We start from the raw sequence: 20,789 nt of genomic DNA on the forward strand, positions 1-20,789 counted from the left end.
TGAAGGGAGAGATGACTCTGGTTAAGAATACATATTGTTCTTGCAGAGGACCCCAAGTCTCTACTCCTAAAATCCCTGTAGGTTTGTTTGCAACTGTCTATTACTCCACTTCCAGGGCTATATGATGTCTGTGGCCTCCTCTGGCACTGGTATTCATGTGTACTAAGAAAACTATGTGTATGATCTTCACAGACAAAAAATGGTATTGGTTTAAATTTTAACTGATCTCCTGGCCAATCTAATATCCTTGCCAGTTTTCCATAAGTGATTTACTGTATAGGCCCTCTGCCTGGTTGCTTCATTTAAAGTAAAGATAGAATTTTTTGTTTGTTGGTTTGTTTTGTTTTTTGATTTTTGATTTTTCGAGACAGGGTTTCTCTGTTTAGCCCTGGCTGTCCTGGAACTCACTCTGTAGACCAAGCTGGCCTTGAACTCAGAAATCTGCCTGCCTCTGCCTCCCAAGTGCTAGGATTAAAGGTGTGCGCCACCACTGCCTGGCTGTAAAGTTAGATTTTTGAGAACTATCTCTGAGTCAGTCTGATATTTTTCATGTTTTTAGAATTACATCAGTTAAACTTGATGATTAACTTTTCCTTTGCTGGAAGGGGTTTGCTAATGGCTTTGAGCGAACCCAAGAAATAAGACTGGACTGGCCATGCACAGACTATTCTAGACTTTGTTTCTCAACTCAAGTGACTGCTTTGACATGTTACTATGAATGCTAAAGCAATCCAATGTGAATATAAGTCCTGTGGATATCCTCAATACCTGAGAACGTTCCATTAAATATGTGGTACAGATGAGATATGTAGCTACTCCTCAGAATTAACTACAGGGTTTTTTTTTTATTTAAATGCATACTTCTATGAAGTCGATTTAAAAATTATGATAAATCATCAATGGTACAAGGAGTTATACATTCTTTTTTGTTTTTTATTTGATATTTTATTTATTTACATTTCTTATACACTTAAAAGTCTGTTGATGATTTTAAAATCTACAATTTGACCTTGAAATCTTTAGCCAGAGTCACATTGATCTGGTTCAGTTATTTATGTACTGGAAGAATGAAGCTAATGAATTTTATTGACACCTCCAAATTTCGAAGTAAATTCTTAGCAAAAAAGATAACATGCTTTAATGGGATAGAAAGCCCGAGTGGTTCAGTTTTCACATTTGTTGTGAGTGTAAGGGATATTTAGTGTTCTCCTAGAATCATGCTTTCTGAATCCAGAACTGATTACTGTTCACATACAAAGGCAACTTATGGTCCCTTTTGTGTCTCCAGCACAGTGATGCAGTCCACGATCTTCTTCTGGATGTGATCACGTGGGTTGGCATCTTGCTGTCCCTTGTTTGTCTCCTGATTTGCATCTTCACATTCTGCTTCTTCCGGGGACTCCAGAGTGACCGTAACACCATTCACAAGAACCTCTGCATCAGCCTGTTCGTGGCAGAACTGCTCTTCCTGATTGGAATCAACAGAACCGACCAACCAGTAAGCTATATTGCCGTTAGCAAAAGGCTACTCACAATTTTCACTTTGTAAGACTCTCTACACTGGGAAAGACCATGCTGAGAAGGACTGTTACTTTGGTTTAGTCCACAGACAGAGATTTTCACATCTTACAGATGGGGTGCAAATTTCTATTTCTTTATTACAACAAGCTCTGGGTTTTCATACAGTATAGTGATTGTCCATATAACTCATGCTTACACATGTGAATAGCATCCTTTGTCACCCACATCTCCTACCCGAGTGGTGCATTTGTAACTAATGAGGAAGGATTGACACATCTTTATTACTGTAAATCCATGGTTCATAGTTTACATTAGAATTCACTGGGGGCTATGTATTTTGTAGACCCCCCCCCACACACACATTCTCTCTTATTGCATATGCAGTATATTTTACTGTCTGGAAATTCTCTGTATTTCTTCTGTTCATCACTGTATCTCCTCTAGCCATCCAGTTGTTCTTATGTTCTCCAATGGCTTTGCATTTCCCCAGTATTATTGGGATCATATACTATATAACTTTATTGCACTGGTTCTTTTCTCTTGCTGATATATACTAGGTTTCTCCCATATCATTTTATGATTGAATAGCTTTTTTTTAACACAGAAAAATATCTACCCTTGTAGATATTCTACGATTTTAATATTAGATATCCCCGCTGAAGTGCCTTTTGTTTTTTGACAATTGTGAATGAAACTGCTATCAACATTTCAGTGTGCTCAATTTGTGCCTTTTTTGTTTTTATTTGTCATTTTTTAGTTTGTTTTGTTTTTCCTGGTTAATAATTCAAGCCTATTAAGTACATAGCTAATGGGCTCTGTGGTAAGGTCTATGTAGTTTGGGGAAGACATTGCCAAACTCTTTCCAAAAGTATCCATGCTATTTTGCATTCACAGCATCAATGAACAATCCATGCATTGGTTCAGACATTTATAAATTCTCATGACTAGAAACACAAAGGGAGGAAAACTTTACTTTGTTGTTTTCAGAATACTTGTGGGTATGATAAATAATTCACTCACTTAATGCTGATCTCCAGTATGCATTCATATGCATGATGTACCGTAGAATAGAATGCAGTTTTCAAGTCTATGATTATGCCTTTATGATTAATGACTGCAAAGGATACAATTATGGTGAATATATTTTAATTGGTTAGCATATATCTAATGCAATTGCTTTCCCTATAAATGCATATATATGAATAAGCAATCAAAGAACACATTTTCCTCCTCAAGCTAAAGCCTTATGATTAAAAAAAAAATTATAGTTGAAATCCTAACCTTAGAAATCCTTAAATGAACAATTGTGTTATTTTTGAGAAAAATATCCTATTCTTTAGTTAACCTCTACTTAAAATAGTGATAGTTTCTTTCACGTAGAATCATATTTGAATTTTAATTCCCCAATGTTAATATCTTATGATAAACTTTACCAGGCAGTGGATACTGCCTCAAACCACTCTCTGGTGAACAACATAAAGATGGAGACTGATACAAAAAAATGCAGGGGTCATCAGGGGTCGTGTTACTCAGTAAAGTTTCTTCCTTTTCTTACTAGTTATGTGTTCTGTGTGTGTGTGTTTCACATCATATTTGGCACTTTATTTATTTCTATTTTCATTTACAGCTGAAGATATTGAGGAGAGTGACAGAGCTCATGTCTAGTCCCTTCAGTTGCAATAAAAAAACTATACAGAAAACCCAACATATTAATCCATGTTCGGAAGAAACACAGAAAAGATCAATTTTGACATCATTCTGCTTTTCTTTGTGTCTTTCTCTTCTTTCTCTATTTTTGTTCCTTTCTTATTTCCTTCTTTTTTTATTTTTATTTTTTTAATTGAAGCAGAGTTGAACTTTAGGCTACTTTCAATTCCATTGTCTTAGTCTACCAAGCAGTTGGATTATGGCTATAGAAACAATCACTTTCATTTTTAAAGATTTAAAAATCTTTAAATGTTAAGTAGAAAGTTTTAAAAATTTTGAGCCTAATCCCAGTGGTAATTATCTTTGGGCTTTTAATAGATTTCTTTTTTCCCCATAAATGCTATGATTTCCCTTGTTTTATAATAAGGTGTCAGCCATAAGCTGTAATTAAGATAAAAAGCAGTCCAAGCAGGTTATATTTAATTCATTTTCATGTTTATACTCCCAAGGGTCTTATCCAGATTATCCTATTGCAAACCTCTTTTATATTTGCTGGGCTGATAGCCACTTACGTTAGTTTTGTGTTGGGCAATAGTTTTGTGCTTGTTTGGAAACTGAAGCCTGGGTTCCTTTTTCTAGATTGCCTGTGCAGTGTTCGCGGCTCTTTTGCATTTCTTCTTCTTGGCGGCCTTCACCTGGATGTTTCTAGAAGGGGTGCAGCTGTATATCATGCTGGTGGAGGTCTTTGAGAGCGAGCATTCCCGTAGGAAGTACTTTTATCTGGTTGGCTATGGGATGCCCGCGCTCATCGTGGCCGTTTCTGCGGCCGTGGACTACAGGAGCTACGGAACAGACAAAGTGTGAGTTGAATGTTTGCTGCCTTTCTTCTCTCCCCTTCTCAGATCTACTCAAGGTAAAAGCTTTGGAATCTCTCGATGTGGATTTACCCTCAAAGCAGCCACTAAAGAAACCGTAGAAGCAACTGAGAGTATGGTTCAATGTATAGCTTGGTATTTGCTGTGCAGTTAATTTTTTTTTTAAACTGTGATGCTATTTTAGAAGAGCGTAATGTTTCTAGATAACAACCTGAAGTAACTGTGTGATAATTTTATATTATGTTTTAGAGTATTTAGCCATGTGCACACCAATCAAAAACTGTTCCTGAGAACAGACCAGAGAGTCTCTGCTGGCATTGTTGGTCTTTCTTCACAGATGCCAGTGCTAGTCCTAGATGAGTTTTTATAGTGACAGGAAACCTGCAGGAGCAGAAGTTTGCTCTTCTTTTCTCTTTTTCTATATCATTATCAGACTATAGTAATACAGTTTGATTTCATTATATCTTTAAATTGTTAAAGAATATAGAGGAATACAGGAGAAAAGAAAGACATTCAGGCAGGGTCCAGCACACTCAGGATGCAGAGGCGGGCAGATTTCTGAGTTGGAGGTCAGCCTGGTCTCTAGAGCAAGTTCCAGGATAGCTGAGGCTACACAGAAAAGCCCAGTCTAGCAAATGGGCGGTGTTGCGGGAGAGGAAGGGGAAAGAAAATGAAAAAGAAGAACGTATTGGAGCTGGAGAAATAGCCCCAACTGCTAAGAGCATTGGTCTTCTTTTCCTCAAGGACCCACGTTTAATTCCCAGCACCTACTTGATTTTCCCCAGCTGTCTGCATTATCAATTCCAGGGCATCTCGAATCCTCACACATGCAGGCAAACCACCACATAAAATAAATAGTTTTTAAAATAAAGAAAATTATTCAGTTCAAAATGCCTTCTTGTCAACAGTGATTGTCAAGCAATGAATGAAAGATTTATTTGAAGAAACACCTACATTTTAGGGCTACACTGAGGAGGGGGAATAAATGCAGAGAAGAATAAGCAGAACCATAGAAACAGAACCTTGGGACTGAATGTCATGGAAAATAAGAAAAGGGTTCATGTTAGCCTTCCAGAACCAGTGGTGATTTATGTCAAAGATAATTCAAATAGGATAAGCAGGAGACAGAAAGTCACTTGCAACAGCTATCTCAAGACAGTGCTAGAAGCACCAGCCAAATTGGAAGGTGTGAAAAAACAAGTTATCAAAGGCTTCAGATAGTATCTATACCCTGAAGTAATTTTGCTGAATTTATTGGTTTATGTGATGAAAGTAATGGAGGGATTCTGAAATGGTGTCACACAAGCCGGGGAGGCTCCAGTTCTGTGTCAGAGTGCTTGCCCAGCATGCAGAACAAAACGATACGAAATAAAGCTGCAGCAACAACAAAATATACAGGAGGGCTTTGTGAAGGATGAAGTCTTAAGAACGTACAGGCGGAGAAGACTCCAGTTGACAGGGAATTAATGGAGAGAAAAGTGATTATTGTTTGAATTTGTAGTCAGTGTACCAAGGTTGTTCAGGAAAGGAAGGGTCCCAGGATGCTTTTATATATATATATATATATATACACACACATTAGAATGACCTTAACTGAATGTGTTGAAAATAGCTCTAGAATTCACCATGTTTGTGGTATAAATTTTATAGATGAGAAAATTAAGCACATTCATCCTGACTTGTCTATCATCACAGAGATGAGTTTATTTCAATTGCAGTTGGATTTCTTTCTGTGACAGTGAAATTGCCTTTGTCTTTGGAGAGAAATGTAGGAAGGAATGAGTCCTGTATGTTTCTAAGCATTGGGACAGTTTCACCAGGCAGAAGATGCTGACTTCTGTGTGTGTGTGGGGGTGGTGGTGGGGTGAAGTGGAGAGGTCATTGTAAGAAGACAAGAGATTTGAAAAGCTTTAAGGTGAAGTCTATGGAAAATGTGTGAAAAGAGCCAATTAGACATTCATAAAAGGATTTCGAGGCAGCAGTGAAGGCTCAGACGAGATTGGATAACATCAATTTGTAGAGACGTTAACAAGCCAGAGATTTCATGGCTTTCCACCAGCCACCAGCAACCTGAACATGCTGGCAATAAAGAAGCTTGCTTCCCAGAAATGGAGATTTATAAAGAGGGAGTGACAGAAAGAAGACACCGGGGTTAGTGAGAGTGTAGTTAAAATAGAACATGTGGTGCCCAGATACCACTCATACAATTAAAAGGAGACCATTACATTTATGCGGTGTTCTTTTTAAATTCAGGGACAGGATAGGTTATCTGTCTCAATGTGAAAATTATTTCCAAGTCTGATGTAGATTTCAGTCAAATCTGAATTCATTCCACCGGTCCCAATCACTATCGCGGGACTTCAATGAGCAAAATGCTGTGTCCAACTTTGCTTCTAAAGATGTCTAAGGAGAGAGGAATTAGACTCATCATATGCTCTTTTTTTTTCTTCCCAAATAATGTCTTTATTGATATAACTCACAAGCCACAATATACTCCTTTGAAGTATATTCTTCAAGGGTTTTAATATGTGCTTAATGTTAGACACTCATCACCACAGATTTTAGAATATTTTCATCAAACCATAAAGAAGCCCATTAGCAATCACTCCCCGTGGGTCACAGAATTTTGCATTTTAATTAATGCACTCTCCCCCTAAGACATTAAGCTGAGTTATATCATTATGTGTGACCTTATACAATTTCCAATAGTGTTCTTCAGCAGTCCCATCTTGCTTGCCGAATGTTCTGCTTTTCTGTTTGTTTTTGGTTCAATATTTATCTTTTGTCCTGAGTTGTTTGTAAATTTTCCTCCTTTACCAGACCGAGTCCACTGTGTCCTTTGTGTCTCCGTCATTCATTTTGAAACAGATGTCATTTTTCTGGAGAGTAGAGATCTGTCTTCTTAGAATCAATAATACAGTCCCTAGTGACTTGGTTAAAGCCTTGGCCACAATTATTTTAATTTCCTGCCCCATGACTAGTAGGTCTCATTTACTGGCATTATTAGTCTGTGGGAATAGAGGATAATTTACTTCCCAGGCATGATTCTAAACAATTGTTAAATGCTCAGTTATACAATTATGACTTTTTTCCAAGCAAAAGATAAGTGAAAGAGGAAAGGAAAAATAGAGAAAATTCCGGTCAAACTCCATCATAGACAGGAATGCAGCATTTTACTGTTTATTTTAGACATATAAAAATTGTTCACAAAGTTGACGCCAGGATCTGTGGGGAGAATGTATTTATCTTCTAGGTTGATGAGTTCATTGAACCAAATATCTGCCTAGGACCATCTTGTTTATTAAGGATTCAAGTATTATGAAGGAGCTATTATTTTGATAATAGCTGCCATGAATGTGTCATATTTCCATTTGGACTTAATTAAGATATCTTCTTAAATAAAATTAAAATGAATGAATTTAATTAGTTAATTTTGTTGGTGGTTCAGAGATTGAACTTGGCTTGCTACATACGAAGCAACCACCCTATCACTGAGCTATATCCCTAGCCAGGGCATTGAATGTTGACTTCAGGTTTAGGCTTTCTGCATTCTGTAACGTGGTATGTACTGTCTTCTATCTTCACGGTTCCTGGAATTGCTCACTGCTGCTTTTACTTTATTCCAGATATATACGTTTTATTTAGTCCCTCTGATTTTCACTGACTTGCTAACTATGTAACATTTTTCCCCTTTATTGTGGAATGTTGCAGCAAAGCAAAATTTTGGAAGATATCGGAAAAACTTCAGTTAAGAGATTCTTGTAAGGGCTGAAGAGGTGGCTGAGAGGTTTAGAGCACTGGCTGTTCTTCCAGAGGACCCAGATTCAATTCCCAGTGTCCACATGGAAGCTCACAACTGTCTGTAGCTCAAATTCCTGTGGATCCAACTCCCTCACTCAGACGTATATGTAGGCCAAACACAAATGCACATTAAAATAAAAATAAATAAATTAAAAAATAAATGCCTATAACTATTCATAAAATGGCAGAAGATACTAAAAAAATTCAATTTTCATGTACATCTTATGTTTTATGATACACTCACTGATTTATAAAAAAAAATAAAACTGTTGATAGTCTAGTCTAATATAAACTGTGATAACCCAGAAATCAAAGATATTCCTGGCTGTGCTTATTATTCTCTGTAAAGTAAATGTTTATGTCTTTGGAATTTCATGATTCTTAACTTTTATTCTAATTTAATGTTTTGAGTATATCCTGAACAATTCTAATTAACGTAGTGTAGTATTATAATGTAATTTAAATAGTAGATTTCTTGTTTTCCCTCCTTTTACTGCATTTCATTATGGTGATAATAAGGTGTCCATCTGAACCCTTTAATAAGAGCAGCTTACATTTCTAGGAAAGAGACTGATGGCAAGTTTAGAGATAAAATTGTCTTGTGGCAAAATCAATGTTATTTTGATACAGATAGAGATAACTATCATAATCCATCTGGCTGATGGATTATGATGCATTTTTCTATGAAATGTTATTAGGCTGTTGAGTTTATTATGTACAGAACACATACTCATGAACCAAGCATACATAATTTCATCTTAAGGTGTTGTTTAGTTTGCCATGAATTTGCAATGCTTATAAAAGAGTCATTATCTTCGGATGTTTGTATAATAAAATATTTTAGTATAATTGACACATACTCGAAAATATACTCATAATAACATTTGGACACAATATCACAACATTTTAAAAATCCATTTAAATAACAAAAATCTTTAAAAAACATAACCCCTGGCTAGTGGATTACAGGTCAGAGTAATGAGTATATATTATCTCTGATCTTTCATGCTTTTATTCTTCTGGACATTCAATGAAACTATTCCATGGGTATAGTCAGAACATGATTATAATGAAGATTAACAATAATTGAAACAGGACTGTTCTGAAATCCAGTTCAAAATACTAGAAATTTATCACCTGAAATCAAACCAGACCATTTTAAAATTTATCAAAATATTACAAAAATATGAACAGCTCAGACAGTTAAAAGCCTACGTAACTTTGATAGTCTCCTTAGGACCTTTATCATAATCTCATGTGTACAACCAAAAAGATAGCATCCTGAGTGGATAAGAGGAAAGAGTCGGAAATGAGGGCCAAGAAGAGCAAGAGAACTGAAATGGGGTAAAGCTAGAGTCTAGGCTAAGAGACAGCATGTGACCTGGAAAATTGATACAGGGCTTCTAGGTACATGGACTAAATCAGGAACATAACCAATCAGAAACCCATGGATAACAGAAAAGAGCCAAGCTCCAAAAAAGAGTTAACATCACACTGCAATCTGAAAAGTCACTGTGAAGCCACCTATGAATCTTTGCATTTGACTCCATAGCTCCCTGGCTTAAGAATAATTGTAAAGCTGTAATCTGTGTTAACTAAAACCCCACACATGTCTTTATTTCAGTTTATCAAATAGCTTGTATAACCATGTAGCTTGAATAGTATTCACTGGTTATTGTAAAGGCAGTACATTATAGTATTTTCCAATTACATTATAGTATCATCAAAGAGAGACTTGACAAACATTGAGTTTGGCAGTATTCAGTAGTTTTGTTCATGGGTTTATTTTATAAATTTGTTCACAATCTCTAATCAGCTAAACCCCCTCAGAATATTGTCTTTTAACCAGCAGTAGTATTCTGTGCAATCACTGTAGCACATCACAAAGCATTCTTATTTTAATTGACACGAAACTTCTATGTCATCAGCTCATGCATCTGACTTAGGTTGGACATATGAAATAGTATAGCCAATGAAGATGTACTTTTCAATGACATAACATGGTCACACTTGTACAGTGTGTATATGGAGAATACATGCACATTTAAATATTATTTTAGTCACATCCTTAAGCGTGCTTTTTTTGTGCTTATGTATTGAAGACTGAGGTTTTATGGTGTCACCATATTCCTACCAAGGAGTCCAGTCATTGGAATGAAGCTAATACCATATGAAGTAATGCTAGGTTGAGTGTACATTTTCTATGAAGGAGTTACCTATTCCAGAATTGTATCAAAAATCAGGACCACTCTCTTGCAAATTTTATAAAGTCAATGAACTATACTAAAGTAGCACACTGTACTTGAGTTATTTTTAGATAAAAAGAAATTAAAAAATGTCCACAGCTGTCATTTCACCTCTAGTGGTGATTGTGTAATTTAAAATGTATACATCTACTCAGTGGCAATAATAAAAGAGATAATAATATTAAAAGTTAAAACATAGCAGTTGGAACCATTCAAAATGTTAATTTTTTTCCTGGCTAGGTATAGAGGCCGGGCTAGTAGTCCTAGTATTTGGAGGCAGGATGGATAATTTGAGGCCAGGGATTTGAGACCAGCCTTAGCAAACAACAAGTTCTTTTCACATCACCAACCAAGTCATAATTACCCAATGACACAGAAAAGCATAGATCTATGCAAAAACCCATACATTGTTTTGGATAGCTAAACAATGGTGACCCCTTATATCATCAACAGCTAAAAAGACAAAATGTGATACAACTATATGATGGAATATTATTCTCAATAAAAAAGTAATATTAAGTGTTCCATAATGGATAAACTGTAAAATATTGTTTTGTTTCAATGAGGTCTATCAAAAAGAATATATATACTTTATGATACTATTTATAGTACATATGCAGCATAAGTTCTAGCTGCAGGATAGTCAAGAGGGATGGGATATTGTAAAGCAGGGAAAAAATCTAGACATAATGTGGGTTTTGATAGACTAAAAAACACTGATTATTCTGGCAATTTTACAACTATTAAATAAATTTAAAATAATCAAATATGTGAATTATTTTTCACTAAAGCCACTCAGTAAAGTACAAAATAATGCATTTTTAAGAGACAACATATTGAAAGAATTCTGGTATTTTTCTAAAGACAAGTTTTAATATGTATGTATTATATATAGCATGTAGATTTCTCATCCATTGGATGAGAATGTGTGTTTATCAAGTCATTTACAACTTTTATTTTATTTAGTACTTATCTTTTTCCTCTTGTAGAGGCCTTGATGTCAGGTAGATTAGAATAAAATCTAGACACCACTACCAACCTCACCACTACTAACCTGTGAATTAAGGATGATTATAAAAATTGTAGCTGGGCGTGGTGGCGCACGCCTTTAATCCCAGGCAGGCGGATTTCTACAAAGTGAGTACCAGGACAGCCAGGGTTACACAGAGAAACCCTGTCTCAAAAAACCAAAAAAAAAAAAAAAAAAAATTGTATAAGACTACTGTGACATATGAACCTGTGCATTTATTTGTGATTATGTGTGCATGTATGCAGATATACATGAAATTACATATTACATAAAATTAAAAAGTAAATATGCTCTTACTAAATATTATTTTTTATTAATGGTTCTATATATGGCTGGTAGAAATGAATAAATATAAAGTGTATGCTAAACAACATTTTAAACTATAAGTTAAATAGTTAAAAATTGAACATTTATTAAACTAGTGATTACAATTATCCTGTTGCTATTTTGATCTATGGAAGAAGAAATCTCAATTCCAGCCTTCTGGCAGAACTCTATTCCTCCACCATACCCACACCTTAACCCTCCTTCCTCAGTCCACCTGAAAAATCTATTATATTCCCCTTTCCAGGGAGATCCATGTGTCTTCCCTTGAGCCCTCCTTGGTATTTAGCCTCTCTTCTCTGGGTCTGTAAATTGTATCATGATTCCAGGGCAATTACTTTTTAAAAGTCATTGACAACTGTATTTTTCAATATGTTTAAGGCTACATTCTTTATTGTTTGCAGTTTATCTGCCTCTTTCCTCTTCTCTTCTTTGTTTCTTGCCATGTTTCTTTTATTTTTTCCTTAATTGTTTGACATTACATAGACAGAGATATGATAGAAAAATGAGCAGTAACATACATAATAAACAGTACAAATACTGTGCTTTATGCACAATGTATAACAAAATGGATACAAAAATAGACATATATGTGCATGACCTAAAAAGGTTATTATGGCATCTATAAACTCATATACAACTTGATATAAAATCATCATGAATTTTAATATCTAATGACATTATAGTTATAGTAAATATTTCCCATAGACTCTTTAGTCTATAATTTTGCACCTATTCTGCACCAAATTGTGGATGAGAAACTATAGTCTGCTGGTTTGACTAGGGCTCAGCATCGTGAACCATGCTATGGATGATAGCATATGGATAATGACTGTGTCTCTGGGCTGATGGCCTTGCTGCTTTTCTAAATACAGAACCACACCATTTCAGTATGAGGGGCGAGAGTAAAATGATGCACTGTTGTTTACATCTTAGAGGATACATTTTAGCAGAATATTTTCTCTGTTGTGTTATTTTAAGGAATTAATTTTCCTATTATAAGGAAATAATTTGTTCATTTCTTTCTGAGTTTACATGAAAGTTGTTCTTGTTAAATAGGTAATTGATTCTAGGGGAACATGATAGCAAGTCCTTTATTATTAATTTTAAGGCTGTGTTGTATATTTTGGTGAACAATTCTAGAGGAAAATGGTTTATATTTGTGGCTTAGCATTGATTCTTTGGAGTGTTGAAACCAATATTATATCAATGCAATATCATCATGTGAATAGCAGTATTTTGTTACCCTTTGAAAAATACTACAATAAGATGATTTTTATGGCACATTTGTGTTTCATTAACGAAACAAAAAACAAGGCAAGATGTAGCAAATGAAAAGTCTTCCTTTGTATTCTAAAAAGTATTTTGTATTGAAGAAGTGAGAGGGATGCTAGCCAGGATGAGTTTTCTTTTCACCCGTAGGTCATCTATTTTCTTTTAGTACTTCTAAAAGCACAATTCAGAGGTTAGACGCAATAGACTGAATATCTTTTAAAATACAAATTTGAGGTGTCTTGAAAATGAAATACAAATGGCCTATCAAACTTTCCAATTTTGCTAGTTAAATATTACTTAGTAAATCACTATGGTTTTCAGATAAACCATTGTATTTAGAAGTAGATTTAACCATTTGTAAGCAGCCTTTTGGTGTTTAAGATGATGAATTTTCCTTTAGCATTTGTCGTACTAATATGATCTGGTCTCATTTTAGCCATTAGTTTTGGATTTTATTCAATTAGCATAAAGGGGCCAGAGTTTAGAATGTTGTGGGGTCGGATATATTATATGTGTGTGTGTGTGTGTGTGTGTGTGTGTGTGTGTGTGTGTGTGTATGGTCAAACGTGAGTATATACCATTCTTTGCATTATGGCCATGGATAATTCTTTTGATCTTGGCACAGTGAACGGGGCAGGCACCATGCAAATTTTGAAGGTGGGTAATGGGAAAGAGATGAAATGCAGAGAGCTTTGCAAAAGCCAGCATGCAGCCAAAAACAACAGCAGGTATGGCCATATGGCAATCAAATTAGAAAAGGCATTCTTTGTACACAGATTCCAGAGGACAGTAAAGTGCAGAAGGCAGGCATGGGGAATGATTTACTCAGTGCATGTTGAGTTCCAGACTGACTCTTCCCCTGCTAACTTGCGAAGGGAATTTAAATCATTTTAAATAAATAGATACTGAAGAATTTTTTTAAAGACTAAAAATAACATGTCACTTGTCTTCCACATCTAGAAGAGATTGTTAGCCAAATTTATATTTTAAAATAAAGCATTTGCTAGCTGATATTTCTAAAGAAATCAAGCTTGCTAAGGATAAAGTTAAACTCATTCTGTTATTTTTTAAAAAGTATATGAAGATATTAAAGTTTTTGCCAACCTGAATCGAACAAAAATCACTGCTAATATGATTAAAACTATCTATTACCTGTAAAGGATTATTTTCTGGAAGAACTTGAAGCAAATTTTTCCATAATAAATATTATTTGCTAAAAAAATATGATTTAGTTCTTAGATAGCCTCTCCAAGAATATTTTGAGCTATAAATGGATTATCCTATTAGTAATTACTCTAAAATACATTATTAATGTTGTATTATGTTGATATAACTTAAATAATGTGGGGCTAGCATCTAATTTAATCTGGAAAAAGTGTACTTGCTTTGTTCTTTATTGCCTTTATCCTGAAGGGAAATCTAGCCTGTAAAGTACCTATAGTTACTGATGGAAATTCCCATACTTATTTAAATCGTTTACACACAGAGTTCCTTTAAAGGGTGACAAGGTCACCCTCGGTAAGAATGAAGACAGTGATGCTAAGTGAAAATAGACCTCTCTTACTTATGCCTGTTCATAGGCAACACTACACCTTTCTTCTACGACAAGTATTTAAATACCACAGCAAAAAGATAACTAACTGTTCAAACAAATATATGGCTAGTAATTTAAGCTCTAATTGTTTCCATAATAATATTTTTCAAACAGAATTCTTATATATATTTGAACAATAATAAATCACCTAGTCTAAGTAGAAATTATGGACCGGTATTCAGTCTCTGAATACTATGTTCACCTCACTGCTATTGAAATCAGTTTATATGGAATTAAGGTAAAAGAAGATAGCCAGGTGCTTAGAGATTGGTTTTGGTGACAATTTGTTGTTGTTGTTTAAAAGTCATTTTATCAATCATTTAAGAAAAATCCGAAAGTTACAAAAAGCAGAAAACAGCAACAAATGATAACCACTGCCTCTACCAGGCAAGTGAAAACTTTAAGTATTTTAGCATACTTTCCATAATTATTAATCTAAACATACAAATAAAGCCTTAGGGTTCTGAAATCTGGTGCCTCCACTCTATTGTATGGGACAATCCCTAATAGCATGAGTTTATAGGTATTTTTCTTTCCACGAAAACAAATATAAATATATTTCATGTGTGTGTGTGTATATATATATATATATATATATATACATACACATACATATATACACATATATATACATATATAAATGAAAATAATTAAGTATGCATACTATATATAAATTATTATTTAATTTATTAAATATGTGTGTACATTTAATAAATAGGTGATAATGTTTTATATGGCCTTTTGACTGAACAACTACTCCTACTTTCCTACCTCCTCCTCTTCCTCACCCCCCTCCTCCCTTTCTCCATTTTCCATTCTTCCTTATGGTTCTCACCACTGAACTCAGAGCCTCATAGGTTCTTGAGGTATCTAACCTCAGCCCTCAGTCTATCAATGCATCCCATTAGCAAACATAGACCTACTCTATTTGTCAACTTTCATACTGTTTTATCAGATGAAAGACAATATATTTTTTTAATCAGTTCAATATTGAAATGATGTCTGAAATCCTTCAATGATAACTTCCGGGTGCTCTGTAACTCTTTACTAACATTGTAATAGGCAGCTTATTCAAATGCTTTGAATACAAGTGTAGAGCACATGAGAAAAAGCAATTGAGTATTTACCAGTAGAAATGCTCTGGTTTTAATTATGCCTCTGATATTGCAAAGTGGCAAATTATTCAAGATATTATTCTTAACATCAAATAATTTGTTCACTATTTGCATTAATCTTTCTCCTAACGAGTCACTTTCACTTTGTCTTCCTGTCACCGTGAAGAATGGAAATGTAATTTCCCAGAGGCTTTAAGAACTGGGGGGAGTACTAAATGTGCCTGAAATTAAGTGATTAATAATTTACTTTTTAGGTCATGAATCAACTTCTTCAGATGCTAAGGACCACTTGTAACTCCAGAAGCATGAGCAATAACATGCTCTTTTTAAGGCTTCAGAACCCTCCAAGGTTGGCTGCCCAACCTAATTAAACTTCAATCTTCTGATACCAAATTTATTTCTTCCTTGTACTGAATTTCCTCAGATCTTCCTGACAGGATAATGTCACTTTTCCTGACAGCTGATAGACAGGTTATGTAGCAGTGTAATTGGAGAGAAAAGGATAGCTTAAAGCTACTGGCTTTAATGGCTATGTGTATGGCTTTTTCGGTTTTTTTCCTCTAAGGTTTCAATGACAGCCACAAAAGGCCTTAGCAAATAGGCCTGATGCCATTTTCCCCTGCTTTCTCTAGAGGTAATTATCTTACTCCATCAACAGTGCTGTCAGAAATCGGGCACATAATTCAGCATTTAAATGAACAAGCAATGTAATATTTCCTGTTTCCCAGTGGAATACTGGGCCGTTCACATTCTTCTCTGTCACCTGCTCACTCTTGATATATGTCCTGGACTCTGTCTTTGAATGGCTTCTCTCTCTTGTGTTTCACTGCAGATGTTGGCTTCGCCTTGACACCTACTTCATTTGGAGTTTTATAGGACCGGCAACCTTGATAATTATGGTGAGAACTCCTAATTAACTATGCACTTCCCAGGTCAAGAAATAAGAACTTCCACTATCCTTGTGCTAGCCATCTTAAATTTACATAGGTTAATTTGGGGGAAAGCATGTACTTATATGACCCTACATAACTCAAGCAATTAGACACTCATTACCGTCTACGTTTATAGTGTGAAGTAGTTCATCAAAACTCTTAGAAAAGGAAAGTAAGCATTTGCAAAAGTAAATGGCTATGCAAGAATCCAGTCCAATGTAGATCACACAGCTGTCGAGACAACTGAACAGTGATGACTCAACGTTGACAACAGCATATTTTCCTTCTTTTTTCTTTTAAAAAATTGGAAATAATCAGAAATTAGAAATAAAGGTGAACACCTAGCTATTACTTACAGCATTTATTTATTCATTTATTTATTTATTCATTCATCTAAGCTCTCAAGACTTATGTTTCAGATTTGAAAGTGACAATACAGCACATACACTACTGTGTGTGTACATATATAAACATGTAAATGCAGGTGTACATACACACACGTATCATGGGAAAAGCCTGGTGTCTAAAATCAGTCTCACTGACCATTACTCAGATGTATGAGAGACTAGGAGTCATTTTATAACCAAATATCATTACAGGAAGAAAAGGTTCGGGGAAAAAAAGAAAGAAAAGTCAGAATAATGACCCCGGACTGGCTTAAGTCAATACAGACCAGGCTCTCCCACTAATTGCATTCAGTTCACATTAAGCTTTTTTAGCCACTCAGTGTTGGTTGTTTTGTTTAGCTTTTTTCACCTTTTGATTTTTACTTTTGAGACTCCAAGATCATTGATACAGAACTGTGAAGCTGCCTTCTAGGGGGAATGTCAGTGGAGCACTTTATTGAATTTTCCTGGTTTGTGTTAGTTCCCAGTTGTAGTTAACCACCTGGTTTAGTGCTGTTCAGCATATGGCTTGCTTTATAGCAGTGGTTCAAAACACGTGGGTCACCACCCCTTTGGCAAACCTTTGTCTCCAAAATTATTTACATTACCATTCATAACAGCAACAAAATTACAGTAATGAAGTAGTAACGAAAATGTATTTATGGTTGAGGTTTGCACAATATGAGAAACTGTATTATAGGGTTGCAGCATCAGAAAAGTTGAAAACCACTGCTTTATAATGTTCATGTAAGGCGTATAGGTAATGCCTCGTAGACTATGTTCTCTTAAATTATAGACATCTTTTCTGCTTTGTGGCATAACAATACCACAAGAGACCACCTGCTTACAACTTAGTTTATTGTAGCGTCAGAATTTAACCAGCATTTTCTAGTTCATTTTACTTATGCTTTCAAAATATACTGAGGTTAGAATTTGTATTTGTAGCCTGATGTGGCAGTGTGTCTCTGTAATCCCAGAACTAGGTCATCAGAGGTAGAAGAATATCCAGAAATGCAAGGCTAGCCTGCTCTACATAGTGAGTTATAGGTCTGCTGGGGCTTCATCCTGAAACAGTTCCCCAAAATAAATAAAATAAAATGTTTTTACATGTTGATAAATTAGCATCTGAAAAAGTGCATCTCTAAGAACTGAAATGGGGAGTATCTATTTTCTAGATTAATCAATCTAGAGACGTTCATGGAATGTAAATGTAGCAGTAATTTCTGTATTTGGGGATTCGGTTTTCTTAAACATGTAGTGGGCTTTGAGTTACTTGAACATTTCAAGAGCATCCTTCTAAATGACCAGTCATTTTGTGTTTAGTGTGAATTTGGCATAGTCACATTGTGTAACTGTGTGATATCACAATTCCCAAAGCTGGCTTCTTGCCTTTGCTAAAGCATTAGACAGTCACCAGTGATCCAATTTTTCTAAGAGTCAACTGGGAACTGATTTCCCAGAACAGATCATGAGTTACAGGGAATGACCTTGCTTTTTTTTCCTACTCTGGTTATCTACAAAGCACTACCTTTGTATTTCAGCTGAATGTCATCTTCCTTGGGATTGCTTTATACAAAATGTTTCACCATACTGCCATACTGAAACCTGAATCAGGCTGTCTCGACAATATCAAGTAAGTGATTCTTAGCTTTGTTTTTATAGATTGTACCTTGAAATTGTTTATAGTTGATAGTTCATATTGTCAAAAATTACATGACAAAATGATGTCAAAGTTCAATGTATTGGTTTTGTTGAGGAAGGTAATTTATTGATAGTTGAGGTAAATTGACTGGCATATAATCAACGTAATGAAACCGTCTCTCCAAACCCACTTTTTCCTATAATCTGTAATTTATAAATGTGCTTTTAAGACCTTCATTCACTGTGTCTTTTAATGAAGTGTACCATTCACAAATGAAAACAGACACAGCTTTGTAGTGAAGTGACTATATGAAATCTCTCACACTGTACTCTCTTCTTCAGAGCTATAGTGCCTGCAAAAGGACCTGTAGTGATAGTTCCTGCAGCTATAGCTCCTGCTGTGATGATACATGCAAATATGGTACCTACAGCAATGGTACCTACAAGGATGTTACCTGCAGTGATGGTTCCTGCAGCAATGACTACTGCAGTGATGGTACCTGCAGTGATGGTTGCTATAGTGATGGTACCTGAAATGATGGTACCTGCTGTAATGGCTTCTGCAGTAATGGTACCTGCAATTTGCATTTGTTAACGGATAAGAACTGATATTACTTACAGTTACAATTTTGTAAAACGTCTCTGAAATACTGATTCTGAGTATTCATGTTGCTGTTGCTCATAGCTGTCCTATAGTCCTTCTGAGAAGGGAGGTGAGCTTTCCTGACTATTCACAAGCAAGGGTTCAACATGTCTTTTCCAGAATGCCCAGGTCTAAAAATAGTTTAGAGTTTTAAGTATTTCAGATTTGAGAATGGCCATACAGAGTTTGTATATTGTTCAATGAGAATTCCTAAACTGAAAATTGAAACCTGAAATTGTCTAAAGTCTAGAGATCAAAGATCTGAAGCTTTTGATCACTATAATTAGATTTCAGATCATATTGGATTTGAACATTCCTCTCCATGATTCTGAGCCTCTGTTTTTTTGCTTTTTGTTTTTTTTTTAATAAAATATATTTCTACCTATGAAACACACTTTTTCCTAGGAGATAAATCTCACCAGAACATTTTCCACCCAACTCTCCTTTCACTTTTAAAATATATTTATTATAAACATTTTATATTTTTTATTTTCAGACAATTATAAATATGCAGAACTATACAATATTCGTATTTCATGTTAACCTATAATAAAGATATAGAAAAAATACTAAATTTCATTTTCTGAAAAGTCTCTGAATTCCTTGTCATGTGCAAATTATATTTTAATTTACTTAATTGTCTTGATGTTTGAAAAAGATATTAACATTGAGATGCACATTAGTCTTTCTCACTCACTTGTCAACACCTATGCTAAATTGCATTTTCATCTGGCTTGCCTATGTTGTGGTTCAACTTGGATAAAGGATTCTATTTAAAGGACTGTGCATTCAAGACGTTCAAGGGGGCACATGTAGCTTCCATGTGCTCCAGCCATCCTTCTTGAGCTGTGTTAGAGAGCTGTCATGTCTCTCATGGTCCACCTTTCTATATGTGGTGCTGGACACAGTCGCCATGACTTGTGTCTGAGAATATCACAGGATACTGAGATATTATTGATAATGACTGTTAACATTTAACAGTTAGTTCGCATACGTTACGCAGGTCACTATAAGTTATGGTTTCATACTTTTTATTTTATATTGTAAACATTATCTATGTAATTTTTAATGTACCATTGGCAAAAAAATAATAAAACTTGGTCTTCATTTCAACATCTAAAAGGTTAAAAATCAATGCAGTCTTTAATTTTAAAGTGGTTTTAGAACCTTTTAGTGCATTGTAATATTTCTTTAGCTTTATTACTTGTTTCTAGTACTGACTGTCATAGATTGTAAAATATAATATTTTTTCTAAGTAGTTTTGATAGCAAGTGTTTTTTTATCACAGTCAATAATTATATTTAATGGCATAGTTCCCTTTAAGTTTAATAGTAGAAAGCAAAATGAAGTCATATGTCAGAATACCTTGATTTGCTTTCTGCCTAAACTGCCCCAGGGTTAGAATCATTGGAGTGTATCTAACGTTGCTGAGTCATGATACCCTTCTTGCAATTGTATAATGAATGGTGACTCATTTGTGACCATCAGATGTGTGAAGGAATGACCATCATATGTGTGTAGGAACGTAAAGCTGTTGATGATACCCTCTCAAACCTCAATAAGAGAAGACTAAGTGTTAAAATGTTGTGGTGGGTGACTTGAAAATAGAACTATGGCTCTACATTTAAGAGCCATAGTTTAAGAATGCAAGAAAGGTGGACTACCAACCAGGCAGCATACACCAGCTGATATGAGGCCCCCAATACACATACAGTAGAGGATTGATTGCCTGGTCTGTGTTCAATCAGAGATGATGTAC

At 35.0% G+C, this 20,789-nt stretch overlaps 1 protein-coding gene across 31 annotated transcripts in view; it reads left to right on the forward strand.

Annotated features, from left to right (window-relative positions):
- The window catches only part of Adgrl3 (adhesion G protein-coupled receptor L3), a 778,447-nt gene that overhangs the window by 670,343 nt on the left and 87,315 nt on the right, over positions 1-20,789 (forward strand). For all 31 annotated transcript variants that reach the window (XM_085836782.1, XM_085836789.1, XM_085836791.1 and 28 more), the window contains 4 exons: positions 1,289-1,498; positions 3,808-4,028; positions 16,261-16,327; positions 18,288-18,379. In XM_085836782.1, the coding sequence (XP_085692908.1) occupies positions 1,289-1,498; positions 3,808-4,028; positions 16,261-16,327; positions 18,288-18,379 (590 nt within the window). The remainder of the gene's footprint in view (positions 1-1,288; positions 1,499-3,807; positions 4,029-16,260; positions 16,328-18,287; positions 18,380-20,789) is intronic.

The sequence above is a fragment of the Mus caroli genome, unplaced genomic scaffold, assembly GCF_978045245.1.
Source record: "Mus caroli unplaced genomic scaffold, Mus_caroli_1 scaffold_4, whole genome shotgun sequence".
Classification (NCBI taxonomy): Eukaryota; Metazoa; Chordata; class Mammalia; order Rodentia; family Muridae; genus Mus; species Mus caroli.